At 43.0% G+C, this 21,975-nt stretch overlaps 1 protein-coding gene and 1 long non-coding RNA gene across 4 annotated transcripts in view; one reads left to right on the plus strand and one right to left on the minus strand.

Annotated features, from left to right (window-relative positions):
* The window catches only part of LOC310853040, a 484,331-nt gene that overhangs the window by 166,116 nt on the left and 296,240 nt on the right, over positions 1–21,975 (minus strand). The window lies entirely within an intron of this gene.
* The window catches only part of ZNF638 (zinc finger protein 638), a 68,358-nt gene that overhangs the window by 27,433 nt on the left and 18,950 nt on the right, over positions 1–21,975 (plus strand). For all 3 annotated transcript variants that reach the window (XM_083757034.1, XM_083757035.1, XM_083757036.1), the window contains exons 2-13: positions 5,935–7,504; positions 10,907–10,968; positions 11,873–11,914; positions 13,432–13,727; positions 15,222–15,511; positions 16,003–16,149; positions 16,673–16,804; positions 18,518–18,930; positions 19,067–19,122; positions 19,724–20,104; positions 21,004–21,053; positions 21,823–21,954. In XM_083757034.1, coding sequence (XP_083613160.1) covers positions 5,935–7,504; positions 10,907–10,968; positions 11,873–11,914; positions 13,432–13,727; positions 15,222–15,511; positions 16,003–16,149; positions 16,673–16,804; positions 18,518–18,930; positions 19,067–19,122; positions 19,724–20,104; positions 21,004–21,053; positions 21,823–21,954 — 3,571 coding nt within the window. The remainder of the gene's footprint in view (positions 1–5,934; positions 7,505–10,906; positions 10,969–11,872; positions 11,915–13,431; positions 13,728–15,221; positions 15,512–16,002; positions 16,150–16,672; positions 16,805–18,517; positions 18,931–19,066; positions 19,123–19,723; positions 20,105–21,003; positions 21,054–21,822; positions 21,955–21,975) is intronic.

The following is a 21,975-nucleotide window of genomic DNA, read 5'->3' on the forward strand; positions in this document are numbered from 1 at the left end:
GGCAAGTGAGTGCCTCGTGCGATGTTACATCTCCACCTGCCCTGTGAACAACACTATGTTGTTATAATTATTAATATTAGTATTCTTATTGGCTTCCATCCTTGCGGCTTCCTCTGGTTCTGCATTTATTCCCACACTGTATACATCCCCAATCCGTCTCCCCTTTGCAGGCTTTGTTTTGGGCACCCGTGTCACGTGCGACACGAACTCCCTAGCCAGGATCCATGCATATCTTGCAGAAAAGACAAAGAAAAAACTGTGACTCTTGCCCCTCGTGAAAGTTGCCTGTCGCCTAAGGCACCTGGGGGAAGGTGGCAGCTGGGGAAAGGCAGCTATTGGAGAAGGAAGCCAGGTGGGAGAGGGAAATCTCTGGGCTTCTTGGTCCTTCCTTCCATATGTTGCCTACCTGGGAATTGGGGGGGGGGGGTTGCCTTTGCTTCTTCTTCCAGGTCCTGCCTTTGAGTTTCTTCCCACTGGGGCATCTAGTGGAGAGCATGAGGCTGACTGAGATGGGGCCCCTTTGGCTGCTTTTCATTAAATTTATGTACCGCCCTCCGTCCAAAGATCACGGGGCAGTTTGTTCAGCTTTTGTTGTGTCCCTAATTCCCATCACGCTGGTATTTCCAGGGACGAGTCTAGAGTCCACTCGCCCTACATGCTGATATTCTGCACAAACTGGACAGTGCTTGTAACTTCTCCCCCCCCCCCCAGGTATTTAGCCCTCACCCTTCTGCCAAAACACCTCCCAGGCCAGCTTTCACAAATCAGGACTCTTATCTGAAGCGACAAGAGCTGCTTTACTGCTTCTTTGGCCTAGGCTGATCTTAAACACAGGAAACGCTAGTGAGCTTTGGTGGTTTTTCTGTAGTACCTTCAATACACATGACATTTTACAGCAAACTTATAAGCTGTCTTAGTTTCTTACATTAAGGAAGCTGCAAGGTTTGTTTCTGACAGGCCAGAACAGGACCAGCTTTGGTTATCAACATGGGTCTGGTGCTCCTAGTACTCCGTTTACTCTTTAGCATATTATACTGTACAGAAAGGCCATAGCTTAGGAATAGAGCATCTGCCTTGTATATCCCTGGTATTTCAAGATAGGGCAGGAAGGCAGCCCTAGCAAGCCATTGCTAGTTATTATAGGCAATACTGCACTAGATGGATCAGCTCTCTAGACTCCGTATAATTTACTATGTTCATAGTACAGTCCTGCAAAATCTGCCAAGCTAAGTTAAGAGCCCATAAAATCTGTGAAGAAATTTCCTGTGGCTTCTCGCATGTAACTGAATGTTTCAGTTCTTGGCATGTGGTTTGCACTCCCCAGATCAAAACCTCATTCGCTAGTGGAAATGGGTCTCACATGCTTTCCCCCCCTCCCCCGGTTGCTTTTCAATATGTTGAAATTTTATTATCATGGTGGCAGCATCTCATGCGCGGAGCTGAGGTGAGGGAGGCTGGAGGGTGGACTTGTTTGGTGTGGGAGCTGCTGGCTGGCTGCTTCTGGGTTGAGGCTGTGGTGCTCAAGGGGTTTCTCTCGTCACTTGGATGCTTTGAGCCAGGTACGACTTCAGAAAATGGCATCCCCCAGTGCTACTTCCACACCTGCCTGGTTATATGTTCCTGAAGCACATGTGCTTTTGCCTTCGGTGTAGACCAGGAGAAGGAGCCTTACCATGGCTCTGCATCTGAGACGTGCAGAGCAAAACAAAATGTTAGTCACTTGGTGAACTTGAGGCTGGACAGGAAGCCAGAGTTCATGCCCTCTTCGGCAGATCTTGAGCCTGGAGGAAACCTTGGGCTTTCTTTGCTTGCCAGATCCTGGCTGACCTCTCACTGTGACGGAGGTGGTCCAGATTGTCAAACAACGTTCATTGTCAATGTAACTTACTGAATTGAACTTCTTTAGAATTGGTCAACATTTGATCCTTGCGGTAACTTACAGGTAGAAATCTTGGGTTTACAGAATAAAGAAAGATATTTCTGCGTGTGCGGTCTGAGCATGTTCTCTCTTGGTGAGTTCACATGGTGAAAGAGAATGAACAAAGCAGGAAAGTTAACTTCCTTCCAGGTGGCCAACTGAGTCTCGGAATACAATTCTGTGGTCTCAACCCTTTTGTGCTTTATCTAGTCTTAAACTTGCTCGTTATATATGACTGCAACTTCCCACACTTAATTTCATTGGTTCATTTCATAAAATGTATACGCTGCTTGATTGTGAGAGAAAGCCACAAAGTGGTTTACAAAAAATATAAAACAATAAAATTGTTTATTAAAAAACCAATCATGTAAAACATTCAGAAAATTAAAATCACCCTAAAGCTAAAAACATATTAAAACATCTTTCATCATCACTGTAAATATTGGGGCAGGCTTGTCTAAACAAAAGCAGGCGCCCAACGGGATGCAGTGAAGGCACCTGCCTAATACCAGTCATATTCATAGTTCAGTAGGTGGAAGCCGTGGCCGTGTGGCAACTGATTGCTAGCAACAGGCTTTTAAAGGCAGCAGGGAAAGGCAGAAAATGAGTTCCCTCCTTTCCCTGGAACTCTGCTAAATGATGCTGTGCCTCTTCTGGTCTTAAAATTTGAAAATAGACATCGCTAGAGAAAAAGAGGCAAGAGGTCATTCACAGGCAACAAAAAGACCTGTATGCTTTTCTCAGTGCTGATAGCCTTCTGGGTGCAGAAATGCATCTTTGATTTGATTGTTTTGTATGTCTTTAAATGGCCCTAATGCTTTAAATGGCCTTTGAAGATTTTTAAACATAAAAATCTTGTCTTAAAATGCATTTGGCCCGCTTCAAAGGAGAGAGTAATTCATAGCATTTGATCACCATCTTCCAATATCTAAAGGGCTTTCACATGGAAAATGGAGCAAGCTTGCTTTTTGCTGCTCTGGATAGTAGGACCCAAAACAATTGATTCAAGTTACAAGAGAGGAGATTCTGAATTAACATCAGGAAGAACTTTCTGACGGTAAGCATTGTGGAACGGAATTCCTCAGAAAGTAGTGGACTCCTTTCTTGGAGTTTTCTAAGCATAGGTTGATTGGGCACCTATCGGGGATTCTTTAATTGAGATTACTGCATTGCAGGGGGTTGGACTAGATGACCCTCAAATGTCCCTTCCAACTCTACAATTCTATGATTCTGTGCTGTGTGTGGGAATGGAGTATCCTAAAACTGGGTTAGAACACTGAACAGAAAGCACTGCAGTGTTTTATTGTGTGTCCCCTTGGAAAATCCAACAAGTAACTGCTACATGTTTCTTTAAAAAGTCTTGTTTCTGAGCTGGGGTTGATGCTGCAACTATGGTGGATATTTGAAGATCTTCTAAGCCATGAATTTATGGTGGACTTCATTAAACTGAATAGTACTGCTAATATAGGCCACGAGGTGGAAGCAAAATTGTGCTGCTCTCATCACAATACTGCACAGGTCTAGAGGTGAATTTGCCCCTGCTCTGCATTCTTAAGCAGACTAATCCAATTCTCACGTCCCTGACTGAAACACAGATTGAAACATACTTATATACTTCAGATTTTGCATTTATCTGAATTTTATGGTGCAGTACTTGGCTTAAAATACTAAAACACATATAATAATATTTTGGGATAGTATTAGTATTATTCATTGGTATGACCCAAAGGTCTCCAAGCATCTTAGAACACATTAAAAAATGTAAAATATGTTTAGAAATGCATATGTTGAGGTAAAATACGTTTGACTATTTTGTGATAATATTCAGGAATAGTGTGGTTTAGTGGTTATTGTGTTGGGCTAGGATGGGGGGACCGAGATTAGCGCTGCTGTTCCTCCATGAAGCGCAACAGGTGGTCCTGGGCCAGTGTCTCTCTCACTGCTTAACCCTCCTCACCAGCTTTCTTGGAGGAGAAGTGAAGGGGAAGAACAGAGGAGGCCACTTTGAGCTCCTTGTAGGGAATGCCAGATAGAGGTGCAGCACTTGATTCCTTAGATAAATAAGCACACTTTGCTGGGGGATGTTGCACTGCTCTCAGCTAGGTGGTTATTTGTTTTGCTTTAATATGGTATGAATGAGTGATGATTTAGCAAAAATGCTGCAGGGGCTGAACATTTGGAGCGACAACTACTTTTGCTTCACAGAAAACTAGAAAATTTTTGTTTCCTTTCCCCAGAGAATGTATGCAGTATTTATTAACTTTGCACAAATAGAAATGGGTTTATCAACTTTTACAGTGGTGCCTCGCTAGACGAAATGAATTCGTTCCGCGATTCTCTTCGTCTAGCGGTTTTTTCATCTTGCGAAGCAAGCCCATTGACAGCTTAGCGGATTAGCGCTACAACTGTCAAGCGGCTTCCAGCGATCAGCTGTTAAGCGACTTATCAGCGGAACAGTTGATAAGCAGCTTAGCGGCTTAAGAAAAGGGCGAAAAAAGCGAAAAACCCCCGCGGGGGGGTGCAAGATTTTTTTCGTCTTGCGAAGCAACCCCATAGGGTAATTCGTTTTGCGAAGCGCCTCCAAAACGGAAAACCCTTTTGTCTAGCGGGTTTTTCGTCTTGCGAGGCGTTCGTCTTGCGGGGCACCACTGTACATGTTTGTTCTTCAATTGTGTTGGTGTATTTCCCAATTCATCAGTTTCTTTCATTAGATGCGGAAGCTGGAAGAATATTGTGTGTGAAGAAAACAGTTTTCTCATGGGCCTTCACATTTCTGTTTAATGCCTGTTTGAAAACATTAACTGTTTGTAACATGCGCAGCAACTCTATGGGGCTGCGGTGTCTTTGGCTCCCTCGAAATCTGTTGGGAGGGGGCCAGGCCTCCTGAATGTTGGGGTGGAGGAGGCAAAGCGCGAAGCCAAATGGGGTGCGGCTTCAGTGGCAGGCTCCTCCTGAGCGAGAGAGAGGAGGAATTGCTAGCCATTGATGCCGCGCTGCGCTGGGCTTCCCACTGGGCCCCTCCTGGCGACGCGACTTTGCATGTGTAACGCCTGTCACGTGTATGACCTCACATGAGCACGATGCGTTCTGAGCGCACGATGTCACACACACGCTGGGCCACCTCGATCTTGGGCACAGGTTGACACCTCTGGTGTGTAACATGTCTGGTCTAAGAAAGAAAAGGTTTTGGGACATAGTAAGGCTAGAATCTTCTGATGGAAGGCTATGAAATTTTATCGGATATCAGTGGTACGTAAACCTTCAGAAGAATTTTCTAAAGACTGATATGTCACTAATATAGATTACTGAGACCGGTGGCAGTTTGACAACTTACTTGCTATGGGTCCTGCAAGGGGGATGGACCAGGTGGTCTGTTAATGCCCTTTCTGTACTCTTCTGGGATTTTCCCCTGCCCACATAGTATCTTTAAGTAATTTCTGTGTTGAAATGATTGAAGCCATTTAGTTGGGAAATTGTATGTAGCTCTTGCCACAAAGTTTCAAATATCCTCTAGTTTTGTTAGTTGACGAGGTCACATAAATAGTGGTTGTAGCACATCTTCATTGTCAAATACATTCTTTTATAGGACAATCCTTTACCTTATTACTTGGAAGTAAGTCACATTGAACTGAATGGAACTTGCTGCCTAGTAACTCTGCATATCATTGTAGTGCAAATTATTATCTTTCTAACGGCCTAATTAAATTACACTTGATATGTCGCTAGAATGCATTAAAATCACATGGGTTTTCAATTGAAAATGCTTGTTTGCATGGTTGGTTTAGAGTGGGATATAAAGCCTTTTGAATTCAAAGGTTGTAGTGCGTTGAAACACATATGAAATGACTTTCAGTTAACAAGTGAGTAAAACCCCCAATCCCTTTGCTAAAACAAGTTGTTAGTGAGAAAAAAACGAAACTTGTGTTTTTCAAACAATTTACTTACAGGCAGTAGAACCATTTTAGAAAGTAGATTAAAGATAAATGTAATCTAATTTTTGTGTGTTTAACTTTCAGCTTTGTGGTGTTCTTGGAAAATTTTGCACCTTTTGTGAATTCTCTGAACCTTGGCATTGCCAGCCCACTTTTGTTGGGCCCTCCTCCTCCTCCTCCTTTGCAGCTTGCTCAGATTAAGACACAGTTGGCTTTTCACCAGTTGAACTCGGTAGCTTCAACCCATTCTATAGCATCTTATGCTTTGTTAAATGAAGCATTTCTGAAAATTGCCATGTTTAACCCTAGAGGAAACATGCCTCCAAGGCCAAGGGGACCCAATGCACCTGGTCCAATGCCGCGTGGCCCTTTTCTGGGGCCAGGACCGGGACCTGGACCGGAGGGTCTCCAAAGGCAACACCCGCCTGCTCCTCCCAGAATGCCTCAAAGGGTCATGGAACCAGAAATGAGGGCAAGATTCCCAAGGCCAAATGTTCAGGTCACGCAACATGGAATGGATCCTAGACAAGAGCGGCACCAGAGGGAAGAGGGATGTGCTACTCACTGGGACAATCCATTTCCGCCTGTAAATAGTGGCCAGATCACTTCAGGAAAGTTTGCACAACAAGCCACACGTATCCAGAACCGTTATACAACCGAGAGTGCTTCCAGTATCTTAGCAAGCTTTGGCTTATCTAATGAAGACTTGGAGGAACTTAGTCGGTATCCGGATGATCAGCTGACACCAGAAAACATGCCTTTAATTTTGAGGGACATCCGAATGCGCAAAATGACTCATCCGTTACCAGGTTTACCTCCTGAGAGCAGAGAAAAGGAAATGTTTCACAGTGACGATGGTCATGGTACCATGGTGAAGAGCAAGGTAATTGATTACGGGCATGAAAGCAAGTATGAATATACTGAAACTCCTCTTGATGTCAAAGTCTACAATTCTGATGCATCAACTGAGGGGAACATGAAAGGATTTCCAGCACAGCAGACGACTCTCGTGTCTTCGGCGCCCTCTGGTGTAACCAGTAGTCAAATGAATGCGGTAGAAGAGCTGATACGAAAGATGGGATTCCAGAGAAGCACATCAAGTACGCAGTCCTTTTTCCCCATGGATGCTTCCAGCAAGGGGCCAGGGCTAGGCCTCCCTCCAGCAGGAGCCGGGATGCCTCCAGCACCACCGCCCATGATGCCTCCCGTGGTACCATCCATGTCTGGGATGCCAGCATTGCCTGGGATGCCTCCTGTTGCCCCGCAGACTTTGCCTCCGCCAACTGTTCCTCAGCCCATGATGCCGCCTGTGAACCAACCACCTCCAACTATGAACCAGCCGCCACCCCCTTTTGCACCTGACATGCTTGAGGGTGTAAACCGGCATGATAGGATTCACCATGAATCCAGGGCTCATCCTTCTGATGTTCCACCTGGACCTGCCAGTGGCCAGACAAAAATCCACAAGAAACCTCCTATTGAGACTGCTTTTGGTGTGGTGAAAGCCTCTTGGCTTCCAGTTTTTTCACAGGCAGATGCCCAGAAGCTGAAGAGATTGCCAACTCCATCGATGATGAATGATTACTATGCTGCATCTCCAAGAATATTTCCACATGTGTGTTCTCTGTGTAATATAGAATGTAGACATTTGAAGGTGAGTCATTCCCCACCCTCACGATTACATACATTTGTACACAACGTGTTCTATGTACTGGGTTTAATTGACTTCTGGGTATCTGTAGATTTTATTCCCGTAAGATGTCCAACAATCAAGAAGCTTGGGAATAAATACTGCGTGTGTCTGATTTGCACAATGTGACTGGCTATTTCTGCAGGTTTCACCTGTAAAAGCTGCCTTATGATAGACATGTTCTCATTTGGCTTTGGATTCTCTGTTCCCTCTACTGTTTCCTCTGTCTATAATTAAACTTGCTTTTGTAGCTTCTGGGATCAAAGGAAGTTGGGCTTAAAGTAGACAGTGGATTAAGGTTGCAGTCCAGTCAGAAACATTGGTAAAGAAAGCATTTATTATAGTCTTAGAATGTAGCATAAGGATGATAGAACAAAATAAGTTATACAGAAGCATTAGTTAAATTTTCTTAGCTGATGCATCTAACTACTTGTTTGACCCTTGATACCTTAAGTTCAAGTAAGGTTTGAAAGCTTCAGGTTAACACAACTACATTTAAGTTGTCTTGGGCTGCAATCCTCTACATGCTTACCTGAGATTATCTCCCAATTAACTTGGCACAAATTATTCTTGAATAGGCCTGGATAAAAGTTTAAAGAGGAATCTAGCAGTATGGGCAGAGCTCCTGAGTTGACTACACATGGCTGATGAGGAATCATTCACTACGAGAAGGAAAGCCCACCTAGATTTAGAAAAAGAAGACGATGGGATTCAGAGCAAGTTCCTTTCTGTCTCATTGAAATCAAAAGTCTTAAGTTATCAATAATGCTACAGATTGATTTCACTGGACCTAAGTGAGACTTCCTTGCTCTGGATCCAACCCAGGGATTTCCTGCAGCTTTGAGAATTTCAGTGTCCATAATCTCTGTATGAAATATTATCCTCCATACCAAAGAAGATACTATCATGACTGTCTGATAGTCTCTCTTCCTGACAGAGAACCAAATGACAGGGTGGGAGAGGAGAGCCAAATATCATTTACAAGTATGGGATTCTGACAATAGTTTCTTTGTGGGCGGGGGATCACCCCACAACACAGAGAAGTATTATTCAGACAAAGTGAGATATGTACAGTATTGATTTGACTTTGATTTCCAAACATCTTTTGTATTTCGCTTAATTCTGAAATAGATTGCACTAGACATTATCACAAAATTCAGTGTATTTCTCCGGCTCTTCCCCTCTTGCCCTAAGCATCTCAAGGGCATAGCATGGTTGCATTCATTTGTTCCTCCCAACAATCATAAGAAGGCTATAAGTACTTAGTGCCGTGTTTTGCGTTTTCAAATTCCAAAGGATTGAAGGCCGGCCATAGGTAATTTACCAATGTGCAGTTACTCAAAAATATGTCCCACTGAGTTAAGAAGGAATGTACTGTTAGTGTGATTATAATTTTGTCCTTAGGGAATTACTCAGTTACAGAGTTTTTAAACTTTTCTTCTGTATCAAATTTCTGTTTCTCTTAATGTGCTTTGTGTCCACCTCAAACTGTGTGTTACTATCCCAACCAATTCTAGATTTTCGTTCATAGAATCTTAATCCATTAGCTCAGGCTGTGTAATAAATTGAGTTTTGTAAATTGTGTTTAACTGCACAATGGTGGGGTTCTGAATTATATGCATTGCAGATGTTCATGTCTCCAAGTTTATATTTCTTACTTACTCAAAATCCTTTTAAGGGCGTGAGAGTGCGGAAAATAAGTCATACAATCATAAAACTGTAGAATGGGAAGGGACCACGAGGGACCACCATCTAGTCCAACCCACTGCAGGGCCGTAATCTTTTTGTCCAACGTGGGGCTCGAACCCATGGCCCTGAGATTAAGACAGTGGCGTAGCGTGGGGGTGCGGGGGGCCCGGCTGCACCGGGCGAACATCTGGGGATTAGGGTTAGGGGGCGCAAATCCACGGGTTAGAGCGTGCAAATTACTTGCCTTGCCCCGGGTGCTGGCAACCCACGCTACGCCACTAGATTAAGAGTCTCCTGCTCTATTGACTCTGGATCAGTCTTTGCAGATGCCTAAAAACAGAATAAATACTGCAATATGGGAATTGGTTTGGGACAGAAAAACTTTGTACGAAATAAATAATTCTGTTGCCTGTTGCTTACTCTACACGCTAAGCAGAACGTGAGTGTAATTTATTCAATGTTTTTCTATTCTCTTGCATTCTGCATACAAGTTAGTTGTTTACTGAATTGTTTAGGTTCCTTTCCCCACCCATTCATAATTTTTTGGTGCAGAACATGAATTTTAGCCTCTTTTTAATATTTAATGGAATAATATAATAATGTTCTATGGGCAGCAAAGGCCTTCTGAAGCAGGAGGTTTTGTGATTCCTGAGACAAAAGTTTGGGTTTTAAAAACATTCAGAGAAGGGAGCTTAACAGATGCGAGAGCCCAAAATAATGTTTCCATGTGAACACCACACTTTCAGGTGCTGCTGTTACTAAAATGACTGGTTGCTGTTTACGTTTTTAGGCTTATATTTTGGGGGGACTTGACGGCTCCCAGAAAAATAAAAGCCTTACAGATGTCCGCAGACCACCGTAATGTAGCAGCACAGAATACTTTTATTGTGCAGCACTGCAAACCTTCAAATGCATAGACCATTATTTTTATTATTTATTATTATTTTTATTTGTATACCACCCTATACCTGCAGGTATGTAGTTTAAAAGGGGGAGTTGTGTCTTTGCAGCTCTTTATGTTGAAACACTTTTCTTTTACCTCTATTATAAAGATACCGATTGTAGTCAAGCTATATAGGTTGTGATGTTCCCCCATTGTTCTTCCCAAGTCGCTGCTGCTGACGTGCCCATGTAGTGCTATCCCAGTTGTCTGTATGGTGACTAATGCTGGGACAAGTGGGCAGAATAGTTCTGCATTGCTCTTTTTTCCAGGAGAATGCATCACAACGCCATGGCAGCTGGATTTGGGTTTGCTTTTCTCTCTCTTCTTTCCCCTCTAAGAATTATGGCTTTTCTGTCCATATTTGGTTCCTTCTGGGCCAATGTAAAGAGTACTTGGAAGACCAAAATACCCCAATTCTGTTCTGTATGCAGTTCAGAGGCCATTAATTTGGCAGCTTTGAATTAACACAGAACAGCAGCATATTGCATATCTTGACATCAGACAACACTACACTGTAGATCATCTTGATAGAAGAAATCTTAGGCTTGTCTTATGAGTTTTGGACAACCTGAGTATATAACACAACATGGTTATAAGGGCAAATGGTGGCAGAGGGCATGAGAAATCCATGTATACTACCATGAGCTGCATGGAGGAAAGCGGGGGTGTAAATGTCATTCTAATAACAATAATAAAATACTTATAACTATGATTTATGGCTTTTCCTTCTGTAGGACTGGATTCAGCATCAGAATAGTACTGCCCACATTGAGAACTGTCGTCAGCTACGCCAACAGTAAGAATGCCCATTTCATTTGTACATTATATGAAGACGGACTTGATTCTAGTACTTTCCTAAAGGGATACTAATAGTCAATAAAATGATTTCAGTGGGATGTGAATTTCAACCACAATACTTTTAAGCAGTATGTTCTGCTTAATCTGTATGTTGATCTGTTTGTTCTACACTGAAAAGCTCAAAATGCCATGTGCCATTCTGAAATGAGATGAATGGTTTTTCAATTCTAGGGAAATAGGGTTGATCTGAGACGGAATATAGCCACACAATTTTAAGCAGGGTAGTGCATAAAAGGTAGAAGAACCAGTGGGTGGGCACAGGGTCAACACCACCATGATCAGGAAGGGTGAGGAGCATAGAACAAGCCAAGGACTCCAAGGGAGAGGCCCACCATTGGGGCAGTGTGGGAGTGGGTGAGCCAAGTTTCAGTGAGGGCAATTACGTGGAAGGATGAAAAGAGAGAAAGAGCAAGGAGGGCGACAGTTCTCTAGGAAGCAGAGCGGGTGGTAAGCAACATGAGGATGAGATACACAGAGAGAGCGAGAGGGTGGGTGCTTGAGCTGGGATCCAGACGTAGGTCTTGCTCTCAGGTACTTCTGGGGTTGGACCTGACTAATAATGTGACTATTTTTTAATTCTGTAATGTGGTCTTTCACTTAATTCAATTGCTGTGTTACATGTTCACCTTAAAAGCTCCCAAGCAGATTAGGACAACCTCTTAGAATATTTTTTAACACAGAGGCTAACTTGGGAAATTGACACACCTCTGCCAGTACCTGGCATACATGCAAATCTCACTCTCTGCAGCACAGGGAAGGGAAGGAGGTGCTTCTTAGCAATAGATAACAATGAAAATAATTCAAAAAAACTTCTTGCATTGATAGTTTTATTCTTGAAACAGATTTCCTGACTGGAATCCAGAAGCCCACTCTTCATCAAAAAGGTAATTTTTCAAATACGACTACTTCCCATAGTACTGATAAGGTGCAGTAATATTTCATCTCCCTTTTCCTAAAGATATTATAATGGATTGAGTTCTCTGTGGTTGGGAGAACGTTGTTTAAATCTTGGGGTTGTGGATGTCGCTTTGCATGTTGTCCCAGAGAGATTTTGCAGGTGCTGCTTCTGCTTCTTCACCACCCACCTTTCACACTGATGTCCCAGGGCAGGTTGCAACAACTAAAACACAATATTAAGAACAGTTTAAAACAACTCTCACAATCACTGGAATAAGATGGGTCCTGAAAATACATATGTCAAATGTCAAAAGGTAAGGTAAAGACATGCATCTTCAGTGTTCATTGCCAGCTGTGTAATGAAGATACCAGATGCTTCTCTGTGGGGATGGAGTTCCACAGTGTAGGGGCTGCCCCAGAGAATGCCCTCTCCCGGACCATCACCACCCTGAGCTTCTGAGGGTGGAGGAACAACCAACTATATAAAACTATATATGAGAGTTATCATAGTTACAGAGCTTATCATGGTTCTAGAGCATCATATTTGTTTAAGTATGGCATTGCCTACCTGTTTGGCACTTGAAGGCTTGCATGAGTTTCTCCTGAGCCCAAGGAGTGTTACCAGTGCAGATACCAAAACGTTCTGTAGGTGCTGATGCTTTGCGAGAGTTCTCTCACCATGACTGAAATGGTACCACAGTGCAAGTCAGTGTCTGTCATAACATCAAACTGGGTTGTATCCCATGCAGTTTACTCAGTGTAAATCGGTTGAAATTAATGGATGTGACTAACATAGGTTTATTAATTTTGGTGAATTTACTCTGAGTTGGATACAGCACTTTGTGTGAAAGCTTCATTGCTTGGCTTCTTTCACTCCAGCTTCCCCTTGCTTGCAGGATGTCCCCCTTTCTCCTTTATAGTGGGTACCTTGGTTCTTGAATGGCTTGGTTGACAAACAAATCGGCTCCTGAACACTGCAAACCTGGAAGTAAGTGTTCCGGTTTGTGAATATTTTTCCGAAGCCAAACGTCTGACGCAGCTTCCTCTTGAGTGCCAGAAGCTCCTGCAGCCAATCGGCAGCTGCGCCTTGGTTTTCTAATGGTTTCGGGAGCCGAATGGACTCCCAGAACGGATTAAGTTTGAGAACCAAGGTACCACTGTATAGGTGTAATAAATCAGGGTAGATTGTTGAAATTTCTTTGGCATTCCAGTTGTCTTGATGCAGCCCTGTTTTTCAAATCCACCTTTATTTTCACTCTGTACTACTTGGGGGACGTAGGAATCTTGTTCTGAGGCTCACTCCTGGTCGTGGAATCCACGAAGCCAAATAACATCTGAATGCACACTTAGCCTATTTAATACTGCCCTGTAGTTTTATTTCTTATAAGGAATAAAGTATTTTTTACAAATTAAAACATTTTTAAAACTGTCCAGGTTGATCGGATTACTTATTTCATATTAAATACAGAATGTTGAGGAAGAACAACCTTTTCTGTTTTTACAGACATGAAAGTGACCGAAAGGAAAACCATACACCGAGGCGACGCTCTTGCAGTTCTAGTCCCAAACGCTCAAGACGCTCAAGCTCTGGCCATGCCTGGCGCCGCTCTCGCTCGCGGTCTAGGAGCCCTGGGCGCCGTAGACCCAGAAGTCGAAGCCCAAGATATCTGCCTCGTCCCCGGTATAGGTCAAGGTCTCCACGACGCCCTCATTTCTTTTATTCACGCTATCGAAGATCTTACAGCAGAGAAAGAGAAAGAGAAAGAGAAAGAGGATCAAGAAGATCCACCAGATCTCCAGGTAAAATGGAGGCTCCAGCCTGTGGGCCTTCTTAAGCCTTGCAGTGGTCCTGATCTGATCTGCAAAGCCATTTCCATCAAGGCACACCCAGATATGATGTTAGGTGGGAGGCAGATAAAGAAGCAGCTGCAAAAGAACAATTTTTGAAATGTGCTTCCGATTGTTCCTGGACAGGTGTGTGAGAGAAAAGCAGACAGACGACACAGATACATAGAGGGTGGCCCCATCATGTCTGGTCTGGTGTTAAGGGAAGGAGAATACATTGGTACCTCGGGTTAAGTACTTAATTTGTTCTGGGGGTTCGTTCTTAACTTGAAACTGTTCTTAACCTGAAGCACCACTTTAGCTAATGGGGCTTCCTGCTGCTTCCACGCCGCCGGAACACGATTTCTGTTCTCATCCTGAAGCAAAGTTCTTAACCCGAGGTACTATTTCTGGGTTAGCAGAGTCTGTAACCTGAAGCGTATGTAACCAGAGGTACCACTGTATTGTGTCATTGGTTATGCCTTCCATTTATTCACTCGAACTCAGGGGTAACTAAATTACTACAGTGGTACCTTGGTTTAAGAGCAACTTGGATTAAGAATGCTGCAAACCCGGAAGTAGGTGTTTTGGTTTGTGAACTTTGTCTTGGAAGCAGAACATATTCCGCTTTCTGTTGAGTGTGTTCCATTTGTAAATTGAGTCCCCCGCTGCTATGGGAAAGCACGCCTTAGTTTAAGAACAGACTTCCGGAACGGATTAAGTTCGTAAGCCAAGGTACCACTGTATTCCTTTTGGTGGGAGAAACAGGGCTTTAAATTTTCAAATTTTATGTTGCATGTACAACACCACAACGTACCAACCTTGCTGTTCATGAGACTTAGATCATAGTCCTGTATTTTAGTCCAAGAAGATGGTGCCCATGGTGCCATGAGATTTTGGAGTTTCAACCCTACGTCACTTAGCTGGGTTGCCCAAACCATTTACATAAAAGGACAAGATTTTTAAAATATCGGGGTTCCCCATTGGATTGTAATTTGTGAGTTGAAAAATGCATAGTCGTTACTTATAATGGATTTTATGGGGTGCTTTTGTTGTTACTATTAAATTTGTGCTTTAGAACTGTATGGGGGGCAGGTCTATATACAAAGCTGTAGGAAAGTTATGAATCGGGGAGGTCAACCTTTTTATACCTACCGCCCACTGATGCACCTTTCTTGATGGTAAAATTTCCTTACCGCCCACCAGTGCTCGACGGAAGGAGGATTCAGCTTGTGCCATAGAACCCCCTACCACCCACCTAGAATCCTGAAACACCCACTAGTGGGTGGTAGGGACCAGGTTGACAACCCCTGGTATAAATAGTGCCCAGCTCCTTATTTCATTCGCTGCTGCTGCTGCTGCTGCTGCTGTGTGTGCCCTTGCCGCCTTTGTCCAGGATCAACAAGTAGCATGCTTTTTCCACGTACACTGGCAAAACGGTGCATTCAGTATCTCCCCCCCTCCATTCAGGTAAGGACTTGGAAGAAGCGGTGAGATGTTTGGGTCCAAGTTTTGTTGAAGAGTACAACAAACAGAAATCGCTCCAAGCGCTCACCCGAGGGTCGGCTTTAAAGAGGATACCACTTGAGCCAGAGAAGACTCCTGGAAGTGTGAAGAAGACCCCAAGTCATCCTACGGCTCCTCCAAAGTCTTCCAAGAAAGATTTGCCTCCTCATGGCTCATCGGATATTGATGTTCCAAACAAAGACGGAGTCGTAGCTGAGGAAACAAATGTTTCTCAACCCATTCCCTGCAGTCAGGTCAGTAAGTCTTCTGTGAAGGGGTTTAGGCTTAATGTGAGGTCTGGATCTGGATTTATGCAGGGTCAGAGTTCTGGTGTCCTTGGCTCTCTGGTCCCTAGGTGTTTTCTCTGTGGGACCAAACGGGAGCTTTTTGCTTACATGGGAGAAAGCTTCCTGCCTCTGATCCAGTCATTAACGATCATGCCTGCCCTTGTGTTTGCAGCCACATCCCATCCTTCAGACCCCGTACTAAATCAGGGTGAAATATTGAGAAATGACTTGTATTTAGATAGTTTGTGAAGTCATTTCAGTCCTTTTTCAAGTACTTTTTCAGTGCAGGTTTTTTAATCTATTTTCCATTTCCTGCAATGCTCCTTTAAGTGCACTATATTTTACCTATTTTGATGTGTCTCTCTCTGTCTCCCTGCCTGCATACATGAGAGCGAGAGAGCAAGCACACAAATCAGTAACTGGTTTGAAATATGCTTGAAATACTGTTTCATTTTCAGTTTTTGACAGACAGAGCCTTGAGTTGTGGTACGATTCTTCGAATATTTGATTTACCAGATGATGGCTATACAGATAACGATATTAAAAAAATTATTCAGCCCTTTGGAAAAGTTAGTGATATCTTGGTGCTTCGTGCTAGAAATGAGGTAAGTACCTTAAATGCCTAACATAGAGTTTCTGCAAAATACCCCATCTTAAGTCACATTAGCTGTAAGTCACATTAGCTGGGGGTAATCCTAGCACCCAGTATGCTGACTCTAGAGGTCCTATGTATAGCCTCTGGTGTGGTTCACAGCAGCGCTGCACAACTGCTAGTAGTAAGCATGGCACACTGTGCATTCTTTATAAGCAATGTACTTATTGATAGATTATTGACTGATTGCTGGAGTAAGGCTAGAATTTTGAAGACATCCCTTGGAGGTGAGCTGCAGCTAAACAGTCTAAAATTTCTGATAGCAGTAATAGAAAAACCTATTTTAAACCTCACTTTAGAAACTTTAGACTGTTTAGCTACAGCTGTTTTGCAAAACCACTTTAAAAGTTTTCTGTGAACTTTGGCCACTTGGCTCCCATTCTCAATTTTCCTGATGCTCCTTCACTCAAATCTGAAAACCACAATGTAAAAGGTTAGAGCAAGATGTAAATGATGAGACTTTCCCTTTTTGTTAGGCCTTTCTTGAAATGAATTATAAGGAGGCAGTAACAGCAGCTGTCAAATATGGTGAAACCTCTCCAGTCTTGGTTAATGGCAGGCGTGTGAAAATAAGTGTTGCAGAAAAGTCCAAAGTGGATCCCAGCCTGGTAAGTTTGTGTAATTTAAGGTGCCTTATTTCCACAGCATCTGACAAGGTTGGGCACTGCTTTACTTTTGGGTGCAGACAGAGGCAAAGTAGGTGTCTTTCACGCAATAGCATTTCTCCGCCTACTTTCCCACTACTTTTTTGTCCTTCCTCTTGCTTCAAGCAAGCCTTTTTTATTAGTTTGCTGTCTCTTGCAATCCTGAGTTACTGCCTCCTGCCATGAAGGCAGATCATGGAGCCATCAAGGCCCTGTCCTTTGTGAATTTATCTAATCGTCTTTTAAAGCCAATCCAGTTGGTGGCAATCACTGCCCCTTGTAGCAGTGAGTTCCACAGTGTGTGTGGCATGAAGAAGGATCCTCTTTTATCTAGTAGTGTTGGGAGAGAGGGTGAGGGGAAACCTTTCTCCATGCCATGAGATTCCTGCATTGCAGGGGGTTGGACTAGAAGACCCTCGGGGTCCCTTCCAACTCTTCAATTCTATGATTCTATGCTTAATGTTATAAATTGTTGCCATGTCACTTCTTACCTATTTTCTAAATGTAAAAATACCAAATGCTGCAACGTTTTGTCCTAGAGCAGTCGCTCCATCTCCTTGATCATTTGAGTTCCCTTTTCTGAACCTTTTCCAACTCTACAGTACTCTTTTTCAAGTGAGGTGACCAGAACTGTTCCATTTTCTCTCCCATGCTCTTTAATGCCTATATGAAGCTACTGGGAGAGCTGGGTGTATTCTGGAGCAGGCCCTGAACGCAGTAATGGGCTGGCCAGTAACAAAACTGAGGACGGGGGGAACCCTGGGGGTTGGTGTTTCCTCAAGTCTAGCAGTTAGTAGGGTAGTCAGCTATGGACAGGATGACAGTCCCATTGAAAAATGAGATACATATTCTTGGGGTACTCATTGATCCAGTTTCTAGAGACCCAGGCAACCTCAGTGGCTCTGAACACCTTTTGGTTCACCAGCTACAGCCATTCCTGGACAGGTATACTTTTCCTACAACATGCTCTGGGAACCTCCTGAGTGAATTAATTCTAAAGCACGGTATGTCAGACTGCACTTGAAGGTGATCCAGAAGCTTCAAGTAATTCAGAATCTGCTAGTTCAGTGGTGGAGCAGTTGCACTGATGGGTACCAGGGTAGTGCCTCACATCGAAAGGGGAAATTGTAGAGCTGGAAAAGGTTCAGAAATTGTGTGTCAACCTGCTGAGTCTGTGTGGAAGAACTGTAGCCAGAGGACTGCATCCCAATATCTGTGACTTCCATTTGTGACTCTACTGAAACAGAAAATGTGCATGGAGGAACCGAAAAGGGTAGATAGGTATTGAAAAGGCTGTTAAGTTGAGTAATGAATGCCAGAGAATCAAAGTAGACCCCTGAGTGTGTTGTTAGTAATTGCATTGTGAGGAGGAGGAGGAATAGTTGTTGTTCTCATCTAATACTGGGCACAAGGAAGCCAGTTTTCATTGGGACTACACCACATGTGGAGGGAAGGTTTGATCTCTCTCCTTCTCCCTACCCCCCCCCCCCAGCAGTTATAACAGTGGTCCATTTATCTCTGCATCTGGTTTGCTGTTTATGCATACAGCTGTTAGAACAGCAATGTGACTTTCTGCTCAGTCATTGGGGAAAGGTATTTCTGTAGCTTAAGGGTTTTTTGCACAGATTGTGCATGGGTATATTCATAAAAGAGAACATAGAGTGTTATCTTTTTCAGATCAAAGGAAATGAAAAGAAGCCATCACAGAGTATCAAGAAAACTCCCCCAGGTACACAGGTTGTTAAGCCTCCCCCAGACTCTCAGAATGCCAAGAAAGCTCCCCCAAGCCCAAAGAATGTCAAGAAAGCTTCCTCAAGCACGCAGAATGTCAAGAAAGCTTCCTCAGGTACACAGAATGTCAAGAAAGCTCCCTCAGGCACACAGAATGTCAAGAAAGCTTCTCAAGGCGCCCAGAATGTCAAGAAAGCTTCTCTAAGCTCACAAAATGTCAAGAAAGCTCCCTCAACCTCCCAGAACGTCAAGAAAGCCTCAGGTTCACAGGATGTCAAGAAGCCTCCCACAACCTCCCAGAACGTTAAGAAAGCTCCTTCAAGCTCACATAATGTCAAGAAGTCACATGCAAGTGCAACGTAAGTATGACGCTACTTAGTCTGGCCTATCACATTCTTTAAATCAGCTTTCTAATTGTTTTGCTTTCCAATTTGTGATTTATTTTAATGGGATCGTATCCAGCAATTAACCCACAATTTTGTTCCTTTTTTTCAGGAAAGATCAAACTGCTGTAAAAGCGTCCTCGGCAGCTGTGTCCTCTGCCACTGCCTGTGAGTTCTGGTTGCTTTTCCTTCCTTTATACTCCGTCTCCTGTAGTTTGGTGCATTGTGTCCTGAATGTGAGTGAAAAAATTGAAGAAGAATCTTGCCTAGTCTTCCCATCATTCAGGCTTACTGATATATGTGGATCCCTGTCAGATGGAAATGTGTTGAAGAATGTGGTAGCTGCGTGGAGAAGGGGGTAATGTATTTCAGGGGTGGCAAGTTCAGCAAAATGAGGCCTTGAACAATTACATTTTTGGATCACTGAAGCCTATTCATTTTCAATAAATACTTTCCCACCAAAATATGTCAAACTGAAAACCTTACTAATCTCTTGGGCTGCATTTTTGTTAATGATACAGAGGAGAGTTATCTTTTTAATATACTTCTGGTTGGAAGTCCTGGGTTCTTTTCAAATATTTACTTATTTTAATGTTTCCTTTATTCTATAATTCTGTTAGCAGAAGTGAGTTCCTGTTTTGTTCATTTCTGAACCTTCTTAAGTTGTCTGAACATTGTCTTGGGGCCACTGTAGTCACTGTCTTTTTTAAGGTTAATAACTTAAACAGCAAGCCCCTTCTAACCAGATGAATGTTTTGTCTGATCACAGCAAATGATGACAAAAAGTCTGGAGACTCTCGAAAGGCTGGAGAGACAAAAGTGGCTGGAAAACCAAAAAAGGCTGGAGATGTCAAAAAGAGCGCAGGAGCAAAAACAGGTGTGAAGCAAAAGAAGCCTACAGACCCCAAGAAGCCTGAGGGGGCCCCAAAAGCTGCAGGAAGCAAGGAGACAGCAGAACCCAAGACAGCTGTGAAGTCCAAGGCAAACGAGACTGGAGGGACAAAGGCTGCTGTGAAACAGAAGAAGCCTCACAGTGGTTCCAGGAAGCCTGAGGAAGCCACAAAAGCTGTAGAGAGTGAGAAGACGTCAGAACCCGAGGAAGCTCTAAAATCCAAAGCCAAAGAAACGAGCCCACCTGCAGAAGTGCCAGGTATCTTTGGAGACTCACTTCTGCCATCCTACTCAGAAGTCAGCCATAATAATAATAATAATAATAATAATAATAATAATAATAATAATATATTATTTATACCCCACCCATCTGGCTGGGTTTCCCCAGCCACTCTGGGCGGCTTCCAACAAAACACTAAAATACAATAACCTATTAAACATTAAAAGCTTCCCTAAACAGGGCTGCCTTTAGATGGCTTCTAAAAGTTTGGTAGTTATTTTTCTCTTTGACATCTGGTGGGAGGGTGTTCCACAGGGCAGGTGCCACCACCGAGAAGGCCCTCTGCCTGGTTCCCTGTAACTTGGCTTCTTGCAGTGAGGGAACCGCCAGAAGGCCCTTGGTGCTGGACCTCAGTGTCCAGGCAGAACAAGTTCATTGGGTTTATTCCCAGAAAAGGGACTATAGCAGCCTTTCTCAACCTGTGGGTCCCCAGATGTTGTTGAACTACAACTCCCATCACCCCTAGCTAGCAAGGGATTATGAGTTGCTGGAGGGGCAAATGCAGGCCTCAGCAGAGATCTGAACTGAGTGACTCTGATGGATGATAACGATGTGCTAACTGTAAATAAAGACTATAAAAAACGTCAGTTGTGAAGAGAGGAAGAAGATATTCGAGTTGTAGTCCAACAACATCTGGGAACCCACAGGTTGAGAACCACTGGACTATAGGATTGCAGCCTTAAAAGTGTTGCTTTCATTGAGGCAAATTTTTACCTGTTCCATATAAGACAATAGTCTGGAACAAAAGGATTGGTTCAGTTTAAAATTGGGGTTTCCTTGTTCTGGAGTTTGGGCTTTCAACTCCCCAAATGAACTCTTCATCAGTGACAGCCACATTACTTTTTCGTCCTTTTAACAAAATTATTTTTTAAATACAGATGTGACAGAAGCTGCAAAGAACATTGAAGCAAGTGAATCGGTCACCAAGGTGAGCCAAGATCCTGGTGGATGCAAGCAATTTTGTCCTCGAAATGCTTTGCAAACAAGGGAGAAACTATGGAAGAAAGATTTACAATTTACAGCATGCAGCACACTTAAAGAGAATTTCATGAAAATGTTATATAGGTGGTATCTGACCCCCTAAGTAGGTTAGCAAAGATGTATAAGTCAGAATCAGATATCTTTTGGAAATGTAAAGAGAAGGAAGGTACCTTTTTATCCTATGTGGTAGACATGCAAAATGGCTAAGGACTTTTGGGAGATGATTTATAAAGAACTGAAAAAAATGTTTAAAAGGTCCTTTGTAAAAAGACCAGAAGCTTTTCTTTTAGGAGTAATTTTTGATATACCAAGCAATCAGGAAAAAAAACTGTTCATGTACGGAACTATAGCAGCCTGAATGGTATATGCTCAAAAATGGAAGGAGGGTTTAATAGCAGCAAAGGAGGAATGGCGGATGAAATTGATGGAATATGCAGAAATGGCTAAATTAACTAGTAGAATAAGAGATCAGGAATATAGAGGTTTTAAAGAAGATTGGAAAAGATTTGTAGAACATTTGAAAACTATTGTAAACAAATTAAGATGTTAGCAGGGTTAGAGTGATGAAACGGAGAAATAAAAGAATACGGATTGATTAGAATAGGCAGCAGAAATTTGGGCTGGGTTTGGGGAAAAATAAGAAACAGCAGGCTAATGTTATATGAAAATTCGTCGATAATAATTCTAATTTTCCCGTTTTTGTTTTGCTTTTCTAGGAAGCAGAAGAGATGTGTGTGGTTTTGATTTCTAACCTGCCTGCTTCAGGATTAACTCCAGATGAGATTTCTAATTTAACCAAGCCCTTTGGAAAACTGAAAGATGTGTTAATTGTATCTTCACATAAAAAGGTATTGAGAAGCCATTTTTCA

The sequence above is a fragment of the Podarcis gaigeae genome (assembly GCF_964106915.1).
Source record: "Podarcis gaigeae genome assembly, chromosome: 9".
In the NCBI taxonomy this organism is placed as follows: Eukaryota; Metazoa; Chordata; class Lepidosauria; order Squamata; family Lacertidae; genus Podarcis; species Podarcis gaigeae.